General features: G+C 30.8%; 1 protein-coding gene across 9 annotated transcripts in view; it reads right to left on the bottom strand.

Moving 5' to 3' along the window:
• LOC111057005 (collagen alpha chain CG42342) overlaps nt 1–24,863 on the bottom strand; it is a 425,109-nt gene that overhangs the window by 9,873 nt on the left and 390,373 nt on the right. For 8 of the 9 annotated variants that reach the window (XR_005570340.1, XM_039419455.1, XM_039419462.1 and 5 more), the window contains 10 exons: nt 18,673–18,761; nt 17,783–17,872; nt 15,996–16,040; nt 14,743–14,769; nt 12,758–12,793; nt 11,810–11,914; nt 10,518–10,562; nt 9,025–9,087; nt 1,449–1,475; nt 558–611 (listed from right to left, as the gene is read on the bottom strand). Coding sequence is in view for 8 of the 9 variants with exons in the window: in XM_039419455.1 (XP_039275389.1) it covers nt 558–611; nt 1,449–1,475; nt 9,025–9,087; nt 10,518–10,562; nt 11,810–11,914; nt 12,758–12,793; nt 14,743–14,769; nt 15,996–16,040; nt 17,783–17,872; nt 18,673–18,761 (581 nt within the window). In the remaining variant the exon portion in view is untranslated. The remainder of the gene's footprint in view (nt 1–557; nt 612–1,448; nt 1,476–9,024; nt 9,088–10,517; nt 10,563–11,809; nt 11,915–12,757; nt 12,794–14,742; nt 14,770–15,995; nt 16,041–17,782; nt 17,873–18,672; nt 18,762–24,863) is intronic. The other variant, XM_039419463.1, reaches the window with a different exon arrangement.

The following is a 24,863-nucleotide window of genomic DNA, read 5'->3' as shown; positions in this document are numbered from 1 at the left end:
AAAAATATAAATTAAATTTGCATTGCACAGTTTCCAGAAATAATATTTATTCAGTCATGTACAGTTATTACACTATTATTATTTATGGAAATTCAAAAGAGAAATCGAGGCTAAAATATCTACAATTGATTAGAAAACATCATAGTTACAGGAAATTTGAAATGAAAGTTTACCTGAGATATTAATAAGACAATGCCATTACAATACAGTAAATACAAAAATAAATATTTATAATGAGTTTAGTCTGTGATCGGTTAATTATTTTTTCGTTTCATATATATATATAATTTCACAAAGGTATTGTACTGTATGTAAGCCTAATGTATACTTTTTATAACTCTACAGAAATAATTACTCTCCAGAAGACGATAGACCTAATTGAAAATATCATATTTTGAAAAAAATGTCAACCTAAACGGTAGAGTTCGGATTTGAAGTTATGTATTGTAAATGCCAGATAATTGATGTGTGAGAATACTTCATCTTAAAAGGCTATGCAGGTATATAAAAAAAAAATAGGAAACACTATAAAAAGTTTATGAAACTTCGGTACATACTGGGAGTCCAGGGTCTCCTCTTTCTCCTTTCATCCCAGGTTCTCCTTGACCACCCTATAAACAAGTGAAACATATTAATAATTATTGAAAGTAATCAATATTTACAATACTTTTAGTTCAATGAATTATAAATTATTCCACGAAATGATATATTTAGCTAATTTAATAGAATCTGTACAAATTATTGATATCCATTACTTTAATAATGTTCAAAGAGATACTGTACAAGTCCAGTTTGCTGCAATAGACCACTACGATTTGTTACAGTGAATCTGAAATTAGGCTAATGATTTTTCATTCATCAATTTTTAATCCAATTATTTCATATCCTTGTTCAGATCAGGAAGTGATCAGTGTATTAACTTTTAGAAAATTATATTAATGAGGCTCTTCCTTTATATTTTAGGTAATGTACCGTACTACAGGCCAACCATAATCTGGAAGATCTATTACATATACAAAAAGGATCAGAGAGCTCAATTATTGATAAAAGGACAGTACAACTTCGTTAAAATAAAACCAAAGTATTCTAAAGATTATAACAAAGAAGTCTAATGTTGATGAGAAGATAAAAAAATTGGATGTTTCAAATACAATGGTTTTATGAATACTTTACTATTAAACATGAAGATGACTTATTACGGATTGATTGGAACAGAAGTTCCAATAAGAGAACAAGAGTTATTTTAGTCTACAATTTATTACATCGAAAATAACGGGAGTTCACGAAGGTGAGATCAATGTAAAACATTTGAAATATCAAGCAAATATCGAGCCTTCAGTGAATGAAACATTTTAACAATATTCAAAAATGAGAAAAGTCAGATTCCCAATTACAGAATCAGGAAAAGAAAAAAAATGATGGTACAAAAACAAAAAATACAAACTCACCTTCATTCCATCCAATCCAGGAGGTCCCTGGAAACAGAATCAAATTAGAAGAAAATTAATTACAAAATTGCTAAATAGCATAGAATTTTTTACCAAATTGGAAGAAATATAGAGAAAATAAGGTGAGGTAATGTGATTAATTAATTTATAAATAAATGAAGAGCCAGTTTATGAAACACCGTTGAATGCTAGATTTGTAGGTGAGAAGTAGGTAACCTCTAATCCTTAGCTACCCTCAGGGAATCATATAAACTAGTCTGCATTGGCTTGAGGTTCAACTAAAATTCTATAATAATAGAATGAACAAAACAAAACTGTGGGAAGTACTGTACAATAATATTAGTTTGATACAATAATGAACAAGCAAAAAATTAATTCTACATAATCAACACTAAAGAAGGAAGCATAATTATTTTCTTCTATAAGTAGTGCTTGGAATAAATACTGTATTCAATTTGTTTTATTTGGGATTCTGATACAGGTCTTCAAGGTACTAAAATAGCTGAGATCAATGAATAGTGTCAATGTAAAAGTGTCAATAAATCAATAGATCAATAAATCAATCAATGTAAATAGTGTCAACAGTAATATATTATTTATTTATCATAATCATGCCAACGAAATTATAAATAACCGTCAAATATTCACAATAATCATTCATCAATAAATCACATACTACTGTTGATTAGAGATATTCATTCTCTAAATGTTTCTTTGAATGCTAGAGAAAATAAAATATTCCCAATTATTCTTTAAAGCTTGTGAAAATGTATCACAGAACCGATAATTTGGCTTTTGTATATTCATCTTCAAGGAGGTCAACATTAGTTTAAAAAGCTGTAATTATAAGATCTATCATAAGCAATTTTTAAACGCTGTGAAAACTTCATATTTAATAATCATGTATCATATTTCATATGACATCATCTAAGTGTGAACTGTGTAAGTATCAAAGAAGGCTACTAAAGTGTTTTAAAATAATTGTGATATTTTTCAGTACCGTACTTCTACTACAGTATTTGTGAAAACTTTACTCAAGAAGTACTAATATTTTTCATTCAAATATACTTAATTTTTTTAATTTGAATAATCTGAGTTTGAGAATGAGTTTTGAACACTCAATTGGAAGATTGGCCCACATTTATGAATAGAATAAAAAATCATCATTCGTCAAATAAGTACTAATGCATATGAATATGATGAAAGTGCTGAAAGAATAATTTAAAGTGAGTTTTGCACTATTTTGTTTACTTAAATTTTGTAGAACAAAGTGAATCAAATTATCAGGATAAAACAGGATATATCAAGAATAGTGTTACGGTATCTATTGATGCATTTCGTCCGTTTACTGAAGATCATTCACAAGTTAATTCTCATTTGACATTTCATCAAAAAATGAAATAATATTCTCCTACACAAACTTCAAATCAACAGTGGTATCCTTTAGATATTTAAATAATGCTCTTTAGCAAAATCGATCATCTAGACTTGAGGTTTGACTATGCACCAAAAATAAATTATAAACTGAATACATAGTTTTAAGATGAATTCTAATGTAATCACAAGATGCACAGATTATTACACAATAAAACTAGCCATATGAATAATAGATTGAAATTTTGAATCTTAAAAGGAAACAGTTTTCAAGAAAATTGACTATTTGAAAACTCTAGGTAGCCAACTAGAAATAATCGATCAAATGCAGTTATATGAGGAAAACATTGCCTAAGATGCTACATCATGCTAATAAAATGTATGCTAATAATATAAACTTATAATACTATAAAATGCTAATAATATGATAATTAACCACCAACTTGGATAATTCACCAGCCAAAAAAACATGTCAATGTATTCAGTATAAAAATTAATATTTTATCGTATATTTATCTTCATTCTTTCTCATGTTATTCATGTTATGACCTGATAAGTTAACTGGTAAAGATGTACATTATTAAAAGTAAGTCTAGATGAAATATTTTCAACATTCCTTTAAACTCCCCGAGGACATGTTCATTAATTTGTGTAGTTTGGTGAATAACATATAACTTGATACGGTAGGTAGTACAACTTTTGAAATTGTTGAACCAATCCGCCAATTCACCGAGATCAGTAGTTATATATAGTAGCCTATACATAATATGTACAAAATTAAAACCAACCAAACATCCGACTTAAACAGTGGAGAACTGAAATGAGTATTCTCTAAAACATAAAAAACCGTAAAATAGGATAAGGTAAGCCTAATAACACGTTTCACGACTTATTTATTGTAATCTATTGTACTTTATCTCAATTTGAAGACGGTGTCTACTTCAAAAAAAGCAGTGAAAATCAATTTACAAATAAATACTAAGTCAAAATAACTTATTGGTTGAAAAAATAATTAGAAATTATTCAATCATAAAAACTATTGAAATATACAGAAGGAAAAGATCGTTGGTCCTCATGATAAACCATTTTACCATTATACCCACCTTTGTGAATAAGCTTGTTTATGAGAAAAGTCCAGTTCAACTCCCTAAAAACTCAACCTATTGATGATGATAATACTTCATATTTATTTATATTAATAAAAATCAATATAGCCTAATATATGATTGTATTTAAAGAATCATTCTGAGAAGCTTTTACAGTATATTGGATATATATAGTATAGTACATTCAGCCTACTACTATTGAGAATAAAAGAATATTTTTGTTTAACAACAGCCATCATTATCTTATGAGAACAATGTAGATTTAATAATCCAAGCAATAAAAAGCTGATACTGTTATACATACGCTAGTGAACTGAAACCAATATGCAATTAAAACTACAAAATGCAATTCAAGATAACAGAAGATTTCACACCATAAGCGATCAAAAAATACAGAAAATGCAAAATAAGAAGAGCAACGACAAAAAATACAAAAGCAAGACAAAACAAAAGAAATGAACTCACCCAACCGTAATATCAAGTTAAATCAGGCCGTGTAATTAATATGAGAGATTGAGTTATCAGGTGGTTAGTGCTGCAAGAATGCCTTCAGCCTCCTAGAACACTATCCTCACAGAAACAAGTTTAGTAGATAATTGAAAGAAAACAGAAATAATCATTGAAAACTTGAAAAGAAGAATTGAAGGAAAAACAAAATTAATACTAATGTACAACTTACTGATGTAAAATTCCTTCCTGATGAATTGCTTATACTAATAGAATTAAATTAATAACATATGAAAATTAAATTAATAGCCTACATATTTAAACTGAGTTGTAACTCACAGACGTAAAATTCTTTCAGGAATAAAAGTATAACTTCAAAACTATCGAGGATTAAAACGTAGAAAGGAAATGCATCCAAATAAAATTAGTTTAGACCTTCATTTGTGTCATTCCTGTCTATACTACATCAGATTTTAAACACTAAACACGATCTAGAAATCTACTTTCATTTTTCAAATATTGGAGTAAGGAGTTTGAGTCTCAAAGTCACAGTTTTTGTTGCACAAATACAATACATTGAATTTTTTTTACACATAAATCACGATATTTCCATCAAATAACTGAATCTCTAAAGTATAACTTTGAATTTTATATTTATTTTCTGTTCATTTTATTTGAATGAATAAAAAATTATTTAGTGGCCTAATGGGGTTAAGAAATTATAGTGATTTCACTACAATTGATGTAGCTCTATGAGATGCATGTTTTCTGAATGGAACTACAGTATTAAACAGTATTTCAGAAGCTTCATGGAAAGATTCTACTTTGACCTATTCCATACGACGGTAGGCTCGATTATATAGGTAGGCTAATTTTCTTAAATTCGAAGTGATTGAAAAATGATTGATTTCAATGAAATTTAAAACTGAATAATTAATAAATGTATCTTAATAATATGCAACTCCAATATTTTGTTTCAAACTTCACAGGTAAATTCCTATCTAGATGATATGGACACTAAGCATTGGAATTAAATCGACTCACTGACGAATAATAAAATTTATTCCAAATGATCCAGTATTTACAGATAACAGTTATCCAGATTGACACTGCTCTCCAATAAATAATATTAATGCAATATTTGATCTCCCTCAACTTTTTACAATCTGTTATCTGATCTATAAATTGAATGACTCGTTTCAATAGAATTTCCGGTGTTTTATTGATTTCACATAGAACACTTTTCAATCTATGGCATGACACATTTATACAAATAATGACAGCTGGCAAAGCTTAATATTACAATTTTAAATACAATATCATAACAATCATTAAATTTTATATAATATATATTACAGAGTTGAGTTCACTTAAATGTATTGACATTCACACACACTAAACGACCATGGCAAATCACACAATGGTAGAGGTATCAATTAAGGGAGTTCTAGCATTGTACACAAGTCCAAGGAATCAAGACAAATTCATGTCTCTTGAAGAAAATATTTTTTCTCTTGAAAGCTGTTCCATAGAAATAATTGAAATCTTTCAAATGGTATTGATAGGGGAATTTTTATAATCCCATACTCAATCTTCAAGATCAAAATTGTGGTATGAACCTAACGTTTCTGATTTTTTTTTTCAAAAAATTATAAAGCTGCCAGAGGCAAACATTTATAAAATTCGAAGACAGAATTGTTCCTATTTTTAACAGAATTGAAAAATTTATCAATACATTAAGATTAAAATCGATGGACAGGTCATTAAAAATTAAAATTCTCTACAGAATCAAAGTCATTATAGAAACCGAAAAATGATGTAGGCCTACCGGTACAATTAGCCGGAATGTTTTCATGAATCTGTCCCAATTTCACTGGACTACCTAGTCTGCAATCCTTTAAAAGAAAGTCCTTCCAGATTCAAAGACTTTCCTTAAATTTATCAACTTTGATAATATTCACACACCCTTCCATACATTCACATTATACTCGTTCTTCTACATATTCACCCTTTATTCTTTAACTTTTATTTCACTCACTTCTTCTTCTATCTCACAATCTTCTTTTATCTAATTTCCACAATAATTTGAATATTTAAGCAACTAACAATCCAGTTGTAACAAGACACAGCTTAAGCAGTCTGTACTATTACAATTATGTAATTATTATTAAAATTGTTGAATCATCCAAATTACAACATATTCGAACAACAATCTCTCAATAGTAATGCAATTTGTATAGAGCTATTGTAGAAAAATATAAGCTACATTCATGATATCAGTTCAATCACTATTGAATAGAAGATAAATAGCCAGAAATAACTATGCTGAACTAATTATTTAAAAAGACAAATTCTGTGATAAATAGGAGATATAGATTGATCAGATCTACCATGAATTTTGATGTAGAAAATGGTTAAAAACCTCGAATTACAGCAGTTCCTACCCCGCTTCAAAGTAATGAAACTGAGAACAAAATTATGGATTGGAAATATCAGGAAAGAGATTATTTCAATTGCAATTCTCGAAATTGAAATATATGTGTGAAAACTGTATGAACTACACTTAATTAGCATTTAAAATAATGTTTGAAGTTTTATCTCAACTGCTGATTGAATTGGACTTTTTTAGACTTTTTTCCAACAATAAGTCAAAAAATAAATAGTATTTCACTTCACTGAGTATTTTAGAAATTGAACTATTCAAACTGAACATTTCAACTGTTTCATATTCAATTAAACAGGTTGAATTCAATAAAAAAATTGATGACCAAGTTCTGTCAAAAAGGTCTTCCATATAGACGAAATTGATTTAGGCGAATTTCCTCCTTAACCTTCTGATCTATCCATTGTCATTGTATTTTGAGAGTTATTTGAGGTTGTGAATATTGATTACGTGACTGTAATGGTTGTGCAATCTGTAAAACCTTAAAGGAAAATACAATATTTTAATTCCCAGGTGTGTTACGGTAGCAAACATCGTAGATATGAACTACCTATTGAATTGATTTGAAAGTATTCTATTCAAGCCTTGAAAAACAAATCATGAATAGAATAATAAGAGAGAAAAATATAGAAAAAAAGTATTTCATCAGAAATTTGCACTTAATGTGTCTAGTTTATTCAGTCTATTCTTTCTATTAAGTACATACACACTCTCATCCACCATAAACATTATTCCATTCTAAATCCTTGTACTTTGATTACCACAATACGCTATAAATAGAGGTATAGATTGATAAAGTTGAATTAATGTATCATACTTATTAGAATATAATTATTTACAGTCAATAACATATAGTTTAGTTTGATTATTGAAATCAACATCGAAAGAGGTAATTTGAAATAAGTATTTGAACATTGATCTTAGAAATAGACTTCATTGTAAATCAATGGAAATACATAGAAACTTTGAACACGCATAATTAATAAGTATATTTACATGTGTGAATACAACTATTTTTATTTTCCACACTATCACTCACACACTCACATATACACACACTTTTTCTCTTCGATTTCACATTTCTTTGAAAAAAAAATTAAACTCAGAAATGTTGATAATTGAGAAATATCTAGGAATATTAGAATAACAAATGGAGTGAAGCGTCAGAAATGAATAAAATCAATGCTAACTTACTTTACAAGTTCATTAGAATGAAAATAATATAATAATATTGTAAGTATATGAAGAGAATGGCTTGAGAAACATTGATTGACTCCATCTAAATTTCAGAGAAGTGGAATTATAACCTCATTACGGACTTTTAAAATGTCATCCAAATTTGGGAGAGAAATAGTACAAGGAGTATCCTTAGTTTTTCTCTCCCATTCAGTGATTTCTCGTGAAAGTAAATAAATAGATGGAAATAGATCTATGCTGACATTTTGTTTAGAACTAGTTGGTTTCATAAAAATCCATGTAGACTGACCAACAATTATTATAATCAGAGCCTGAAGCTAAGTGATTTTCAAGAATTTTACAATTTATTTGGACGATTTATTGAGATTGGGGTGGAGTACATATTTCTTAATTTATAGTAGTGAGGCAGAAACTTCAATTATGATTATTTTCTTGGATGGATAATTCAATACCTATAACTGTCCCTGTTTTACATCAACTTGATAAATAGAAAGGACTAAATTACATTATCAGACAAATCACATTCATGTAATTTGTATATAATAAGTACATTCTCATAAAACTGGATGGAAATATTACCGTAATACACTAACTTTACATAGTATAAAAATCGCTATACTTAACGTTAATAATGTCTATGGTTTGTTTCAAAACGTCTTCTCAAGTATTTTCAGCGACGTAAACGTTATCAGGATTATTCTTTCATCCTGGTAGCGAAAGAATCCTGGTAACGCTACCATGATGATTCATGTTGTATGACGATATTTTGAGGCGCAGATCCAGTAACGTGGGCAGTGTTGTTAGAATTACTAGAACACTTATCAGCACGCGAAAAACTATTTTTGATAAATTTTGACACCTCGCATTACATTTGTTGCTGATGTTAGTGTTTGGTGAGGTGAGCTGAGTGCTGGAGGCGGTTTGTTTGTATGTTTGTTTGTTTGTTAGTCTGTTAGGTGGGGGTTAGGCGCGATGGGTCGCTTAGCGGTTAGGAAAATGCCGGCCTTACCGTCTGTCCCGGTTTGCCAAAGTCTCCAGGCCTTCCAGCCTCCCCCCTCAGACCCATTGGACCCTGAAAAATACAATCAAACCATTACAAATATCTCAAAAAAGAATATTTCAATAAATTTTGTAATATTACATTTTCTCAGTAAAAAATCGAATCTTTAATTCGATATTCAAAATATCAATAAAACTTGATAGTAAATATCGGTGTAATCGATATTTGGACTTAACATCTGACTTTCCACCGATGACTTTCTTTAGGTGATGGGTGAAAAATATCAAACCTATTTGGATCAAATTGGTAGCACGGCAATTTGTAAGTGGCAGTCAGGACTGGCTTCTCATGTGTACATCCTATTGTTTCTTGTATTTGGAAATAAATTGTGTAGTTTCTGGCTGTATTGTATGACTAAAAAATTGTATATCTCAAGAAAAAGTTTCAATGAATTTTCAAGTGGCTGTCATTTCTGGCTTCTCATGTGTACATCCTACTGATTCTAGCATTTAGCGATAAACTGTATAGTTTCTGGCTTTATTGTATGATTGAATAATATATTACTAGTATTATTACCAACCAAAAACATTGACACCAGTTGTAGATAAAGCCCACACGAGCATTTAGCTTATGCGTGGGTAATGGAAAGTTCAAGGGTGATTGGATGAGATGATAAAATAACCATTCCTATCGTCGAGATTCAAACCCGCGACCACGTAGCGCTAGTATATTGAAGTGTCCAACGTCTACCAGTAAATAATCCAGGTTTTTTAATTAATATTCTTGATTGATTTAGTCGTCCTGGGACTGCATCTATTTTTACTCCTAAACTAGGGATTGTTCAGGAGTGTAAAACATCTGAGGATGAGAAGATTATTCGTAGCTGGGTAAGGAAGGGGGTTTTTATCCGATTATCAAAGGTGCGTATACCACGCACAAGCCTAAGGCTTATGCAGACCTCATACCCATCCACAAAAGTAGTTAATAGATTATTGACCGAGCGAAATGAGGTCTAAAGGTGTGTACAGATATACGCGCCGCGAACATGAGCAATTCACTTTTAATCAGCTGATTATATCTGTATTTTTACAGAAACGGTAAGATACAGATATAAAAAGCTTGGGATCAGCTGATTAAAAATGAATTGCTCATGTTCGCGGCGCGTAAATCTGTACACACCTTTAGTTGTCTCCGCTATACTGACTGGCAATCAATTTAAATCACTATCAAGTGTTAATATAGTAGGAGAAAAAGGTTGATTTTGTTATACTTTAGATTATTGGTATTAAAAAATATGAATTTCAATATATTATAGGATGGTAAAATGTACAAAAATATGTAAAATTTGTAAATGGAAAATAGATTTTAATGGATTAATGGAAGAACATTCTTGTTGGTAATCGACGTGGAATATATAAAATTGCAATGCTTAAATCATAATTCAGAAGTCTTGAAAATTTTGAAAAGCCTAGTTCTTATTTATTTAGTTGCTGAATACTTACAGGTAATCCCATGGGCCCTGGGTCTCCTTTCGATCCTTTCTCACCCTGCACATACGAAACGAATAAATTATATAAATGATACAAAGATAATTCATATATGTATCATAATATTGAATTAGAGTAGGAAACTTGACTGGTACACCACATTGAGACACCAGGAGTGGGAACAACGATCCTTCACTCCCCAACCGGTCGTTAACAGTTATTGCTACCCCACTAAGCGAGTTATTAGTTCTTATATGAGGCTCATTAGACTAAAAAAACCAATCGAGAAATCAGATTTTGGTGGACACCACTGAGACACTAAAATCTGACCTCACTCCTGGTATCAAAGCTTGGTTTCATAGAGTAATTTGAGCCTAAAGTGTACAATTTCTCGAATATTTATTTTATACCATCCTGATGAATAGCTCTTTGCCAAAAGGCTTTCCCATTCTTATTTTTTGTTATTAATTTGTAAATTTACCAGGCTAGAGGTTTAATGGTAGCAACATAAATACTTATTCAAATTTGAAACATATATATTCACTTTTTCTGTAGTTGAGAAGTTGATATTGTGGTAATTATTCATATTGAATGAAAAAGACTAAGAAATTGTCAAAAACCACAGATTTATTGATACTTAAAGACCGGTTTCGGTTATTACACCAGGTTAGTTTATCAGAGATTGACAATGGTGTAATAATCGAAACCGTTATTTCTAAGTATCAATAAATCTGTGGTTTTTGACAATTTCTTAGTCTTTTTCATTCAAAACATATATTTATTCATTCATAGACAATAGATACATCTAGGTGAAAACAACAGGAATACGCCCAAAACTTATTTTAACCTTAATTAAAAATAAATGATCCTGAGGTTATATCTTGAGTTGATGATTTTATTTACACACAATTTCAAGTTCAAAAAATGAATCAACTAGAATTTTGAACTTATCTGGTTAACATTCATATTTCAAGTAAAATTATCAATGCTAAAGTACTTTGAATGATAGAGCACTCATGCTTTACAAATTGGACGAGAAAAATAATCCGTTTTGTAGGCTACAAAATTTTAACTGTGTATCTGGATACGTTTCAATAATAATATCGAGTGACCTGGCTGGCTCAGGTCTGGTGTCAGAGTTTTCAGGTCGCATCTGATCAATTTCAATGAAATACAACTGAAATTACGTTTCAATGAAATACTGTCTTTGTTTCATTCAATTACTTTGTGATAATTATTTATTTAATTCTATTATATTTTCAAACCGCAATCACAGAAATCTAGAAATTGAGCAGAGTTCTACTTACAGGCTCCCCTTTGGCACCGTCCATCCCCCTGTCTCCTTTAATTCCAGGGGGTCCTTGTAATCCCGCCGATCCTGGGGGCCCTGGTGGACCGGGAGGACCCACTATCTGTAATCACAAAATTTGAAACTCAACAAATTTCAAAGCCAACAAATCATTTACATCAAATGAATACGGAAGTCGAGTCGTTGGGCCACTTTCCTATGTACATAGATAATAAATTATGTTCAATGAATAATTTCAAATTAAATACATGTTTTTATGACCATATAGGCCTTGTAGATAAGTCAAAATATTGAATATTTCAACTATTCTAGAATAGTACCTTCTAGGACTACCTTATTATTTCATCTTTCAATGTTATTACATTAGTGTCATTTGCATTGTAAAAAATAAATAATTTTTTTTTTTCTAACTGGAGACTTCAAGACCAAGAATTTTGTAAAGTATTATTAATAAAGAATCTTGATTATTGAATAGAATACGTTCTGAGAATAGGAAAATTAAGCAAATTATACGTTGGCGATTATCGGATCAATATTACTGTCAATATGATTTCATCTCATATACATGATACGGTTTTTAATGTATTAAGATAGATAGCCTATTCTATGGCACTGAAACTATTCAAATAAAGATAATGCTTTACAATTATCAACTCACAGAATAAATCATTTTCATTGATTAAGGTTGGAAAATCAATCATTTTAGAAATGAGATAAAATCACTAACTTTTAGGAATGAATTTCTGAATAGTTCAGGTTACGAATAAATAGAGTTGAATACATCAAGTCAATTGAAATATAAATATAATTACGAAGTTGGAGATGAGAAGAATTCAAATGTTGTTATTCGATAAACGATCATTCAATTATCAATGAATTGAAGGACAGTTAGTTACTAAAACTACAACTTTCTTGCAGAATTTATAGTTTTTCTTCAAATACTCACTGCCTCTCCCTTGAATCCCTCAAACGTTCCATCTCCCTGAAAAATCAAAAACATTTGTAACACAAAATTCCAGGTATTTTATAAACGGGTCACAGTAAATCAAACAAATAATACATTTTACGAAATCAGCATTTTAGGTATAGACTGTAACACAAGACTGTGTTTAAGTTCCAGTCAATCGTTTGAATAAAATTCTCGACTTGATTTCAAAATTAATGACAAATACAAAACTGTAATAAGTAATGAGTAACAAACTAACTATTCTAAACAGTAAACTATACCACACATGTAAATAGCAGCTACAGAAAAAAAAGTCTTCTTCAACTTGTTCAAGACTTGATTGCTAAAACAAAAACACGTTTCACGGTAGCTTACATATAATAAACTTGAGTAACAAATCTAAATATATATAGGTCTAGATATAAATAGCTCAAACTACATAAACAGCCTATAACTCATTTCTAGTAAAAATACGAAATTTGTCTACTATGATGTTTGATAATATATATTCTGTACGGTATACTACGAATTGAAGTGAAAGTTTTATTTGAAAATTTTCAATTATCACATACTGTGAAATTAGTTTTGGATATAATGTGTTTTGAAGCACTAATAAACGTATCTAATGAATTGATCTGAACTTGATTTCTTCTTTTATTTCAATTAATTCCATTTGAATTGGAAGTTTCAAATAAAATACAATAACAAAACTTATTTTCAATACTTGAATAATATTTCCATCGAGCAATACGGTACTCCACTCTCAAAACAAAAACTTAGAGAAAGACAAGATAATAAGAAACTAACTACTTTCTTCTTATTACGAATAACTCCAATTTTTCATTCATAAATAGATTTGAAATTCAAAAAACTAAGTTTTCTAGAAGAACAATATAAGACCTTTATTAGAAGAGACAACGGAGAAAAAATTCCAATTTACACACTCGTCATACACTCTACAAAATTGAATATTTATGCATTAATTAAATTTGAATTTGTGCAAAATTTGACTGATAATCAACACTAAAACTACAAACACTCAACAACACAGATCACAAATCAATTTCAATTTACATACCAAAAATTCCTGGGGTTTCAAAACAAATAATGAAACATTGGTAAAATACAATAATGATTATTGACAAGAATAACTAGCCTATATTAATTTCAAATTTTCATTTCCAAGGTGTATCAAATTGATGTCAAATCTTGTTCAATACCAACACTATTACAATAAGAATCACCATGGTATAATTTTATCTAATCACAATTAAAATTTTTTTGTAAGAATTAAATCATTGGGGAAAATAATCATTTATTTATCCCAAAGCTTATAGCTCTAGTCAGAAACAAATATCTACAAAAATAGGCTACCTTCATTGCGAGCAATTCAGCTAAATGTATTTATTTAATAAGATCTAAATATAACTACAAGGAAGATTCCACAAGACTCAGTTCAACTTGGACTAAAAACAACTAGAGTTAGTCCAAAACGCGGTTATTCATTGTGTTGGCTCGCATTGAAAGGGCATTTTGTAAAATTTCAAGCTAAGTTGAATTAATTTGAACTGATTTGTTGATCTGAAAAATTGTGAGTGACAAAAATTTAAACAGATTAATTCATTGAATTTTGAATTTTTATAATCCAGTTACTGTAATTACAAAATCTGATAATCATGTTTGACAACACAAACATTGATTGTAAAAATGAGAGTTTGTAACGCATTGAGAATTGTGAATTGTTATATATGAGAGATGATCATCTCTCATATATAACGAACGTTGTTCGAGTTGTAGAGAAAAATCGAATGAGTTTGAAAACAAGAAAATTTGTACCTAGTTAATTTTCAAAGTTACTTTATTTGATACGCTCGATTTTTTTTCAATATGATTAGTAGAAAGTATATTGTTCTCTTTGATTAAAAACATCATTAGCCTATAAATGTATTCTAATCAAATTTATAAATGGAAAATCAAAATATTACCTGTCGTCTTCTGAGTTTCTTGTATTTCTGGTAGCCCAAAGCGGTGTCAGGAAAGAAAAACATGTATATTATTATAGATATTTGTAGAAGGCAACATAGAAAAATATTGTATTCTGATAGACTATGCCAATATAAAATGGAAGTGAGATCATTTTTAAACTGTCCATTCTCATAATTGATAAGAATTATTAATGCATAGTGTGATCACTCAATGAGATCAAGTCAATATAACATTTCCGGACGATTAGAAATAGTCACAAAATCATAATTGATAAGAATTATTAATTAATAGTGTGATCACTCAATGAGATCAAGTCAATAGAGCATTTCCAGACGATTAGAAATAGTCACAAAATCATAATTGATGAGAATTATTAATGAATAGTGTGATCACTCAATGAGATCAAGTCAATAGAACATTTCCAGACGATTAGAAATAGTCACAAAATCATAATTCTAGTACTTTCTCTTTGTATGTATTATATCAATATGTGACAAGAATCTCAAATATAGCCTCTGGATCATCAGACAGTCGTGAACTTTTTCTCTTTTCAAATTTTCTTTCAATATGTGAGTCTGTCTCACCATTGGAATTAACTTAGTACAGAGAAGCTGATATTGTTGAGCACATACAAGTGAAGTGATTTCATGTAGAATCTATTGTATTAAGCTGTTACATCTTTTGCGATACACTTGTATCAATTTCTCCTATCTACTCATTTCTTTATATTATTATTCTAATTGAAGATTCTCACAACAAAAATTGATTGCTCAAGAAAATCTATTTAAATTTCAAATACTTAGACTCTAAACATTTTCATATTATTATTAATTTATTACATTTCACAATCACAATATCATATTAATGATTGGGAGAGAATCAACAGGATGAACACAAAACGGTTTCTCTCCATAATTTTGATAAAAATAGTCCAAATGAGGTTATATGAAAACACTTTTATGAAGATTATAAAAGTTATAACTTTGATATTGAGCTTCATAATTTTCAATGCGAGTATTTATGCAAAGCTATCGCATTGCATAAGCAAAATTTATGGAGAACAACCACAGGGAAAATATAGCATATGCTATTATGCTATGTTTTCTCCAAGGTACAACCTTTTTTAATATTATTTTCTAATACGTAATGTAAGTGATAATCGAGTCACTTCCAATACAAGTCTAAACAATACTGAATTAAATGAAAATCAGAAAATAATTGACCACATAATATAAGCATTTGGGCAACTCACCGATTCTCCCTTGTCTCCTTTCTCCCCTTTCTGTCCTGGGTAGCCCTGTTAACAAAGAACAAGGAATATAGAGAAAAACAATACAAAAATTATCAGGGTGGTCAAATTGCAACAATACATCTTTTATTGGTGTGTTTCTGAAATGTCAATCTACATCTTCATATTAATGAAAGAAGTACCGGGAATTAACTAGTGACCGGTAATTAGAACTACAATGTAGCTCTAGATTATTTTATCAGATTGGAATACAAATTCTGATCGAAACGTTGATTAATCTATTAGGATTTAGGGAGCAATAAGGTAACAGTGGAAAAGTAATGCGAGTTTAGAATATTATTTATATTCAATCATCAATTAGTCTTCTAATAAAAAAGTAAATTCGTATGGCTTTTGTTGGTGGGGAGTCCCTTGCGGGAAGGTCCCACAGCCTGAATATATAATTTAAGCCGTCAATGGGCCTTACGACTGTCATACTTCAGCCGGGACCGACAGTTTAACGTGCCCATCCGATAACACGGGAGTGATCTGGTTAAAAAACTTTTGGTATTGAGAGGATTTGAACCCGGGATCTCTATGCTGCTACGCAGGCACTCTATCCACTAAAAAAATACGATCTTCTAATAAAATACGATTTTGTTTCATTGAAATATTTCCATCGCCCCTGATACAAAACCATCAAAATTTTGTTCCAAATATTTAATAACTGCACATTCTAATGAAAGTATGAACAATCGTTCCTATATAAATCAAAAGTAATGCGAGTTTAGAATATTATTTATATTCAATCATCAATTAGTCTTCTAATAGAATGCGATTTTGTTCCATTGAAATATTTCCATCGCCCCTGATACAAAACCATCAAAGTTTTGTTCCAAATATTTAATAACTGCACATTCCAATGGAAGTATGAACAATCGTTCCTTATCTATCATTGAAATGCCTCTATAATGTTTCAGATGTACAGTACCTACTGAAACATCAGAAAAATGTCCATATTATCCTACCCAAATTTCCATATCCAGTCACACTAGAAATCAAACCATATAAATCCTGAATTACTTTATTACTAAAATAAAATCAAGATGGTTAACTCCTTTTGCCACAATCGGAACTCAAAAATCAAATCACATCTAGAGTTGTAGTTCAACTATTTTAAAAGCAATAACAGCCAATGAGGAAGCCATAAATTGATTCAATTTGCCAATGAAGTGGACCGGGGGTCAACGAACTGCTGACAGCTACAAATTGAACGCACAAATTGAATTTTATTCAAGGTCTTGATCCCCTCCCACTAAATTCAAAAGGAGGTCAAGGTCAAATTAACAAATTTTAAAATGAGGGTCATTCAGTGATTGATAGTATTCCTCAATTTATTCTATCAATCACTGGGAATTTACTCATTTTTCACAGATATTGAGCTAATTTTATAGCAAAACTTGCTTTCCAATGATTTTCTGCTGAAAAATATAGCATTGGTTTTTGTGAGTGTTTACAAATTAGCAGACTGAAAATGGGTAAACACTCACATACGAACCAATGACATCCTCTTCCTCCCTAGTAGAGCAAAAAATCATTGGAAAGCTGAATGATTTACATAGATTCTTACAGTAGTTTTCACACATTGACAGACCACAAATATGTTAATACTCCCATGAGAATCAACTATATTCTCTTTTCACAGCAAAGCAGTTGTGACACACATGTAACAATTTATTTTTTAATTAATCGTGATTTTTTGGACTTGTATTAGAATAAAAAGGGTGAGAGAATGAGGAATTTATACTTACAGGAGGTCCAGGTAAACCCGGAGGACCCATCAAGCCTGGCGGTCCAATATCGCCATAGTCTCCTTTCTCTCCTTTTGGACCCGAATGACCCTGTTGAATGAACAAAGATTAGAATTTTCATCTTTGAAAAAGTTCAAAAAATTATAAACAAATAACTTAGTCACGATTAGAAGGTTTCAGTTTCAGTAAGTGTAGAGGACCTTTTTTGCGATAGAACCATCCAAAACAATACTTTCTTTTTTTCATTTCATTTATTATCTTTTACACATCATGATTCGGTGACAACAAAATGTCTGGTTTTGAAGATACACTCATAGACACATTTATACATTTCATCAATCATGCCTACTTCAAGACTTTATATAGGGTTTAATTTGAAACACTTGGAATTTTGAAATTTTGCTTTTGCTGCAGGCAAATTAGAGTTTTGCTGAGATATAAAATAAATAATGGAACCCGCAGCGAAAAGCTTATTGAATTTTTATCTGTGTCATTTGGATTCACCATAGCTATATAACAGCTGTAACATCATTGACCAATAATTGACCAATTCAAACAATAATAATCCTGCAAATGAATTTTTTATGTATTTTAATAGACCTACTCAATCGTATTCAATTGAACTAACTAGAACCCTCTTCTATCTGTTTCTCAAGAAATGACTACTTTTTGTGTAATAAAAAGAGTCAATAATCTTTGTTTTGATAGAAAAATCATGTAATGTGGTCCAGTATAACTATCACAATGGGAGTCATTTGCTTTATTGTGAAGGTATTTTTCATAAAAATGAAGATTCTTGACCTGATTCCTCTTATACCCATATAGCCTACTCCTGTAGAACTACTAGTAGTTTTTCAAATTCAATGAAATGAAAATAAATGAATAAATACCGGTAATCCAGGAGGTCCTTGAGGCCCTGCCACTCCAGGCACGCCATTGCCTCCAGGGGGACCTCTCAGCCCTTGCTCACCTCGATCGCCTGCAAAAAACAAATCTGCATCAAAATCTCGTTTAAAAACATAACATTTTTATCCAAGTCTCATTCATTATACTCAATCATGCAGGTCACATACAAATTATGAATATAGAGCATTGCATTTGTAATTAATTGTAAACTAATAAAGTATCTGGGAATCTAAATATGCAGTAATTGAAATCAATTATGGTTTATTTCCAAAAAATTATAATGTAATAGAGTGCTATTATATCATACTCAAATTAGATTTAAGAAGTAAAGTAATTCAATCTTAAAAAGTGGAGAATATTTCCTATTTAAAAGAGAAATTTCATTTTCTGAAACAAATTGCTGATGTACTTAGGATCATCTATGGAAGTGATTTCAGCCCAAAATATTGAATGCTTCTAATTTCACACAAATAATTTAATAATTTAGGCAGCCGTTAAAATTGCAATGAATAATAATCTTTTGATGAACATTGAGGAATTCAGTTGAGCTGTTTTTCAACTAATATTGTAGGTTTTCTACATGATGCATGAATGAACTACAACTTGAAATGTGTATTGGTTGACTTATTGTTTGTTATATAAAACAATAAATAATTTTATATTGTATTTGGACTAAGTAGGCTATACAATAAGTGAATGATTGATTTTAAATTTTTTATAGTTTTAATGAATAAGATTCACAGAAGAAACTAGTTACGATTGTAACCTGATGAGGAATTTATAATTATTATTGAGATATCTATGTCTTTGAAAAATGGAATTCATGAGAACGGCATTTCTATTAGTTGAGTTTTAAAGACTTCCATTCTTAAAGTTTAATATTCCAAATCATATTTGATTTATTCTAAATAGATAAAAATGCAATGATAAAAGTATTGTGGCAAAAAAATGGAAAGTATAAACAAGTATAATGACAAGAAATTATGAATCTGTCAAATTTGAAACAATAATTTTCCTAATTAGATTAGGTACAGACCTATCAGCCGACCATTTCATCATACCAGAGGTAGCAGACGTCTGTTATTTCCAGGATCCAAAAACTAAAAATAAATTATCAACTAAAATACAAAAATCAACAATTTACAAAAATAATGAATCCAAACTCATTATTTTCACAATGATGAGTTGTTTCTCAGATGATCAGACGTTGACCTGTAATTCTTATAAGAATTATACAAATTAGGAAAATATAAATTATGAAAACCCCCAAATAGAAATAGCTTATCGATATTTGCGTGCTGTATTCTGAACGATTCCTCAATGGAGCACGATTTTATAGCATACAAAATGGGCATAAAAATACATCAATATTCCAAGTTCATAGTTGACAAGCCATAATGCAAACAAGAGGACAGAACAAATGCAGTTCGATGTATCATAATGCAAGCAATGTTTCGACTTTGATTCACCTCCTCTTGATTCTTAAAAGTCTTTTCCCAAGATTGTCACTGACTTTGAACGTTGTTTAGTTGTTGATAATTGATTCATAGGACAATAGAAGTTAAAGAGGATTTACCAGACTGTTGAAGGAACATTTTCATATAATTGCGAACGACTCAAATCTTTATTCGGGAATTCAACAGTTATATGAAAGAGTGTATTTTTAAAATAATATTAACAAAGAATTGCAAAGAAAATTGAGGTTTCACAGTAAATTTGCTTGTACAATTTGATATTTTTATGGATGGGGAGAAATTTATTTCAGAAACAGAGATGTTTCGACTTTCAATATTTAATCAATTGAAATTTGAATTATATATTTGAAATTTATGTACGATAATTATTGTGATTGAATTCTATCTTGTCAGGCATTTACTAGTGTGACATCAGCAGTGTATAATTTATTATAATCACTCACATAATATGGAAGCCCAAATGCAACCGCAAGAAAATCTGAATTTCACTAAATCTGGCAACAACAATATATTCGGTCGGCTGAAAGCTCAAATCTAAGATTAAGATATTCATTCAAACCCTTCAAATTATAATAATCTATTTTTCTTGTATGATAAAAAATATTTTTCTTGTACGGTAAAAAATATTCCAGTTCCATAAAATTCAACCTACAATTTGAAGAGATTGGGAACTAAGACCAGTTACACAAACATCGATTTCTGGACGTATGATTTTTGCCACTTATTAATTCTATTAGATTGAACATAACTTGAAAATTCATGATGTGATCAAGTTCCATTCAATCTGGTAGAATTTATAAGAATAAAAATCGTACGTCCAAAAATCGATGTGTGTGTAACTTGCTTTATATAGCTAATTTGTACGTACCGTACTGTATAGGGTACCGAACAAGAAATTTATACACTTTTTCCTATGTATTTCACACGACATGCAGTCAAATATTCAAGTAAATAATCAAAATCTTTTACTTACTGACTGTAGTTCTTTCGACCGTCTCGCGATCATTTTCAACAGTGACTGTCAGTAAGTAAAAAAAAGTAAATTCGTATGGCTTTTGTTGGTGGGGAGTCCCTTGCGGGAAGGTCCCACCGCCTGAATTTAAGCCGTCAATGGGCCTTACGTCTGTCATACTTCAGCCGGGACCGACAGTACAACGTGCCCATCTGATAACACGGGAGTGATCTGGTTAAAAAACTTTTGGTTGTGAGAGGGTTTTAACCCGGGATCTCTATGCTGCTACGCAAGCACTCTATCCACTAGACCACGGATCACTCCGTGTCAGTAAGTAAAAGATTTTGATTATTTACTTAAATATTTGACTGCATGTCGTGTGAAATACGTAGAAAAAAGTGTGTTAATACATCGCAGCTCGGAATGGATCAAGAAACCATCACAAGAAATTCATCATAATAAATGGAGCCTTGTCTACAATAATTTCTAATTTCTCCAATACCTATGCTATTATTCCCATTCTACTTTGTAAAAATTTGAGTTATTTCTATACAGTAGTTTTTCAGAACTATTTCCAATATTTATTTCATATCATAAAAATTTCATCAAATTCTGTAGGGCCTACATCCATTTTATGGGAAGAATGACGAAACCATAATTGAATCAAAGTCGAACCAAGACATGCGACAGGAGTAGAGAGTTGCAGCATGTTGCGTTGCTAGGGGTTTGAGGCGGATCTGTCTTACCCGTTTGCCGCGTTTGCCTCGGGCGCCCTTTTCACCCGGCTGCCCTGGCGGCCCCGTCGGCCCAGACTCGCCCTTCTCCCCCCGGCCGCCCTCCGGCCCTGCTCGCCAACACACCAACGATGCAATTGCACGTCTCACACTACTACGCTAGTCAAACCTCACTACTCAATTTCTCTACAACCATTACACGTCTCATTAAAGTAAATTCGTATGCCTTTTGTTGGTGGGGAGTCCATTGCGGGAAGGTCCCACCTCGCCTGAATATAAGATTCAAGCCGTCAATGGGCCTTACGATTGTCATACTTCATGTTTAAATTCTAATTTAATCAGTAACCGGACTGACCTCAGGAAATTTTTTATTGGTAAAATAAATACAGCATAGAGGTTGCTGACTTCCAGGGAGCGTTCAGCGATTGGTAAATCCGGTATCAACGTGTTATCGACTCCAATGAGGACTACTTTGAAGATTTCTAAAAAAAATTGTAAATATTTTGCCAATAAAAAATTTCCTGAGGTCAGTCCGGTTACTTATTATACAGACCCTATATATTATAGGTTAAGTACCTATAAGGAGATTTAATCTCATGTATGAACATTTAAATCATGTGAAGACATAGTTGAGGAAATTAGTAGATTCATACGGCTTTCTGTTGTTGAGGAGTCCCTTGGTCGGGAGGTCTCACTTGGACTGAATAATATAATTTAAGCCGTTGACTATCCTTACTTAGCAGACATTTTGAGATGTCCATCTGATAACACGGGAGTGACCTGGCTGAGAACTTTTGTTAGTAACAGGGTTTGAATCCAGGATCTCTATAAATAGACTGCTACGCGAGCACTATATCCACAAGAACACGAATCACTCGATAAAGACCATCTTTTCTTGACGAGCTGTTGTTTTAGGAGTACGTTTGAGTTTCTTTTCGCGTTTTAAAATTTTCAATTATTAATACAGTATTTTCAGTTATTAGTGATGATTTAGTGAAGTATTATTATTTAATTTGGTTTTCAACTTTCCTAAATTCTAAATTCCTAGTTTATAAATATTTTGGACTCAAAATTGGACAAAAAACGTGTAGTGTGAACATAACCTATTTTTGGACAATTTCTATCTAAATTTGAGAAAGGAACAGTTTTGGGCTTTAAGCCTGTTGTTCCTTTCCCAATCATTCATAGTTGAAAATGATTATTGTATGTATCAATGTATAAATAATAAATAAATAAATAAATAAATAAATAACGGATCATTCGGTAAAGACCATATTTTCTTGACGAATAAAATATATTGGAGATGGAATTGATTATAATTATTACGATTAATATCAGATCGGATATACCAGAATGACTTGAACACTAGAAATACCAGAATACCAGAATGATATTAAAGTCTGTTCCTATTATGAAAGGAGGTAGAAAAGGAAACGTGACAATGCTTTTTTCAATAAAAACCACTGTTTTTAAAACGTGAATAACACTATAGTGTGAGTACGGAATGGTGGAGTTTTGTTTATTCATTTATTCGTGGACAGAATCACAAATCATATAAATATGATTAGGAAGGAACAACAGGCTTGGCCCAAATCTATTCCATTCCCAAATTTTGATAAATTGATAAAATGTCTAAAAAATAGGTTAGGTTCATATCAGAACAGTATTAATATTAAACAGTATTTAAGATGGTACAGAAATGTATAACCTCTAGAAAGGTTATTAATTCAACTAAGTTTTTGTTTCCAGTTTGAATCAGTTTTTTTTGTGATCCGGTTGGAATAAATGTAAAAGTTGAATGAAGAGGTTGGGAAAATGAAAAAGTTATAGTGTTGGGATGGATCTGGATCCATTTCAATCAACCGTTTAGGCCTGTAGTTGGTACCGGTATTAAGCCAGCTGAAGTTACATTCTAATATGACGACTGTTTATACTTTGGTATTATTGGTTTTTCGGTGAAGTTGTAATTTCTACGCTACCCAACTATACAACCTTATCCTCGAAACTTACCTCCTAATACAACTTCTTCCTTTATGACTCTACCTACCCACCTAACTTGGAAAATTTATTATATCCTCTCTTTGTAGCATTCAGATCTTGGCTACCAATGTCTGAATGCCACCTTTGATTATGGCTTAATGGTAAAATACTTATTGAAGCGAGCAAGCAGTAATAGACCACCTAAATTTATATACACCAATCGACTACAAAGCAACACAAACTACAAACATATTTTCCAAAAACATAATGTTATTAGGGCATTGAAGACTTGCAAGAAAATTACAAGAGGTGAATGTTAAAATGGAGAATCATGTGGCCAATAATAATATCAAATAGAAATTTACTGGGAGTAAGAAAATAAAAATTGAACATAGCACTGATTCGAAAGCTGGAAATAATAGGAAATGAAAGTCTTTGTAATTGTCTATTATTATAAAATACTTATAAATGGAAACAAAACCAAAAGTTATTAGTGGTGTGGGCTGCAACATGAAATCATCTATATTAGAGTGGAAAGTTGAAAATATAATTAAAATTAATAAGGTGGATTATAACTGCTTAAGAATCAGTGTAGATAGAGTGGTGAATATTATTAACTATGAAAAGAATTAGTTAAAGGACAACTTCAGATATTCACCTCAAACTCCAAGATTAAAAGAAAAAAAGGTAAAAATGACACAGAATTAGAAGCGGCACCAATAATAAAAAGAAGCCAAGATATTATAATTGCTAGCTGGAGGTAAGAAACCTTCATATAGGAGATGTGAGTTGTAAAGATTAATAAAACCACAAAAACTATAAAAAATGGGACACATTGAACAGAAACTCATGTTACAAAAGCGAGCGTTAGACAACTTGAACTGTCTGGAAATATTGATGGAATAATAATAATATGAATTCTAAAATTATGAAAATATGAGCCCTCATAAATAAAATTCATTTTATTCAAGTACCGTAGCTAAATCAGTCTCAAAAATCTGGACATTAAAAAATTGAAAATAGTACATCGTGGC

This window comes from Nilaparvata lugens, chromosome 1 (genome assembly GCF_014356525.2).
Source record: "Nilaparvata lugens isolate BPH chromosome 1, ASM1435652v1, whole genome shotgun sequence".
NCBI lineage: Eukaryota > Metazoa > Arthropoda > Insecta > Hemiptera > Delphacidae > Nilaparvata > Nilaparvata lugens.
This window is presented reverse-complemented; position numbering and strand designations above follow the sequence as displayed.